The sequence below is a fragment of the Ursus maritimus genome, unplaced genomic scaffold, assembly GCF_017311325.1.
Source record: "Ursus maritimus isolate PB19 unplaced genomic scaffold, ASM1731132v1 scaffold_6, whole genome shotgun sequence".
Taxonomy (NCBI): Eukaryota; Metazoa; Chordata; class Mammalia; order Carnivora; family Ursidae; genus Ursus; species Ursus maritimus.
In genome coordinates this window covers 15,544,635-15,547,392 of record NW_024426774.1, presented here as the reverse complement: position 1 = coordinate 15,547,392, position 2,758 = coordinate 15,544,635, and the positions used below count along the sequence as shown (strand labels likewise).

Sequence of the window (2,758 nt, the reverse complement as noted above, 5' to 3'; positions counted from 1 at the left end):
GGGGGGGGGGGGGGGCGGCTCGGCCCAAGGTCTCCTAGCGGCGAGCGCTGCTGGTCGCGATGGGAAACTCCTGGCTTAGCTTCTCCCAGCTTTCCGCGACCTCCGATGGAGGCGGCAGGAGGCAAAGCAGTGCAAGGAACCTTCTCCGAAGGGTTGGGGGCAGCCCGGGACTGCCTTCCTTGCTGCGGTGAGGTCTCGCCTCCAGGACCCACCGATCCCTTCCAGACATACTCTTTCCCTCCGTTATGACTTATCTCTCAGAGTTTGGGGGTTTTATTTCTGGTCGTGGGCACTTTTTTTCTTTTTGGGCTCAGGAAAAAAAAAAAGTGAAATTCCACCGAGCAGCAGATAAGGAGCTCCCTTTGAAGAGGGTCATATGGTTTCATTTTGCCCCAAACTTGGAGTGACTGGGCAGGCTGCCCCCACCACTGGAGATCTGCTCACAGACCACTGCGGCCAGGCCCTCACCTCCTGACGTCCAAAGTCTGGGCTCTGTCGGTGGCTTCTGGGGACCTCAAGGAGCCCTGCTCCAAGTTGAACCTCAGAGTGGAGAGGGAGGGAGGCTCAAAGTGCCGGGCAAGTGCGTCCTCCTCCCTGCACTGCTTTCCCCCAGGGCTCCCTGGGGCACTTTTCCTGAGCTTCCCCTGCCTTATCTCCCAGCTACAAGTTGCTGCCCCTGCATCCCATCCTTTCAGAGGGAGGAAGGAGAGGTGCCCTCAGAGCTTTGCCAGCCAAGCAGAGCTCCCCAGGAAAAGATTTAGCTCAGGCTGAGGCTAACAGTAGGCCTCAGTCTACCTAAGAAAGAGCAGCGGGCGCCTCTGCCAGCTCGGAGTCCTACATACCCACCTGTCCTGCATGGGGGGGGGGGGCCACACAGTAGCCTCAGGGCTGGGGCCTTCCCTGGCCCTGTCCACCCAGGACTCGGGCTTTGCAGGAGTACTCCAGCATCCAGTCCCGGGGGCACACCAGGCCTTCTGAGAAGGCTTGATAGTTCCCAGTGAACTATAGAGCCATGTGGGCCCAGGAGGTCCCAGCACCCAAGATAAAGCGGTCTGTGTGTAGCATTGTGTGTGTGCTGGAGGAGGTGGGTATTTGCTTACGACACCACCTCTACCTGCCTTCCCAGGCCAGGGGCTGGGCTGTGCGGCCCGCAGACCCTCCCAGGCTTAGCCCGTCTGCTGCTTCCTTTCCAGCCCTATTTCCCTTTCTTTCCCTCCTGCCTTCCATGCTGGGTCTCTGGCTGGATAGAATTAAGGCCAACATTACTTGCATTTCCGCCTGAAATTAGTTAAATTTTCCCTATCTGTCTGCTTTAATGACTTCAATAGAGATTAATAAAATCCAGATGACACACAGCAACCACCACAGTCCTACCCACGTCCTACCGTTGAAGGACCCAGGACAGAGTAAGGTGGGGTGCTTGCTCCCAGCTTGCATTCCGGCAGGGGCTCACTGACCATCCTCTCCACCTCACACGACTGGAGTCCTCCACCTCTGGCTGTCCCAGGGGCCCAGCACGGGCACACGCACCCGTAGCCACACACCTCCACCCTGACACAGCCTGCCGAGAGGGGAGCTCCGTGTACCTGGTGATGCCATCAGCCTCTCCCGGAGGGCCAAACTTCAGCCTGCCTCTTTCCCTCATTCCCCCGAGGTCCCCCCAATTTGTGCGGCCCCCAGGAGACTAGAAGCTGCAGTTTGCGGCAATGAAACGGCCGCTGCCACCGCCACCATCACTGCGCCGTCCCTCTCGGCCCCGGGCCCCTTCTTGCTTCGGATCCTGCCTCCTCGAGGGGACCCGCCGGGCCGGCAGGGCCAGGACAGTCCGGCGGAGGGACCGGCCCAGCCCTCTCGCCACAGTCCAGCGGGTTCGGGTGCGTGGGCCTCGGCGGAGTTTGCACCACCTGAGGCTGGGACGTGAGGGCCGCGCCCGAAGGGTCTGGAGCTGGGGCTCGGCTCCGGCGGTGGCCTCAGCCTAGGAGCGGACAGGATGGACGGGCGCAGTAGAGGCGTGAGTACCTTGGTTCGCCTGGTCTGCGAAGCCGGTGATTGTGTCCGCGCGGCCGTGGCGGCCAGAGCCCGCGGTGGAGGCGGCGGCTGCCCCGGCCGGAGCCCTCCCGGCCAGGTTCCGGTAAAGCGACATCATGAACTGGTGCGGCACCACCGAGCCGTTCCTGAAGCCAGAGCCGGCGGCCCGGCGCGAAGCGCGGGCTCCGGGAGCCGCGGCGGCCGGGGCAGCGGAGACGCCCGCAGCCGGGGCGAGGGTCCGCACGCCGCTGCCGCCGCCGCCCCCCGGACTCCCGACCGGCCCTGCCCCCGCCGCTCGCAGCACGGCGGCCGCTTCGAGCCCGTCGCGGGGGCGGCAGGCGCTCAGCAGCCAGAGGCACAGCGCGGCGGCCGCGCTCAGGTCCATGGGCTCCGTGGGCCAGGCGGGCGGGCGGCGCGGGCTCCGTGGCTCCGGGAAGTCCCCCGGCGCCTTTTGAACATAGTGTTTAATAATGGGGGAAGTGTGCGCAGCAAGTCGCGGCCCCCCCCTCCCACCCCACCCCCGCCCAACGCCCGGAGCAGCGCCCCCTGCTGAACACTGGCGTGGCAGCACCGCGCCCCCCACTCCGGCCTAACGCGGAGTCCGGGACAGGAGCCTCCTCCCCGCGCCGTAGCGCTTCGCCCCCACTCTCGCTCAGCGAGTATTACCCGCCGGAGGCTCCCGCCACAAACCGGGGCCCCGCCTCCTCCCTTCCCCACGGCAGTGCGACCC

General features: G+C 64.9%; 1 protein-coding gene across 1 annotated transcript in view; it reads right to left on the bottom strand.

Annotated features, from left to right (window-relative positions):
• GDF7 (growth differentiation factor 7) overlaps positions 1 to 2,413 on the bottom strand; it is an 18,318-nt gene extending 15,905 nt beyond the window's left edge. The window contains exon 1 of the mRNA XM_040622934.1: positions 2,020 to 2,413. Within this exon, the coding sequence (XP_040478868.1) occupies positions 2,020 to 2,413 (394 nt within the window). The remainder of the gene's footprint in view (positions 1 to 2,019) is intronic.
• Between the last annotated feature and the right edge of the window lie 345 nt (positions 2,414 to 2,758).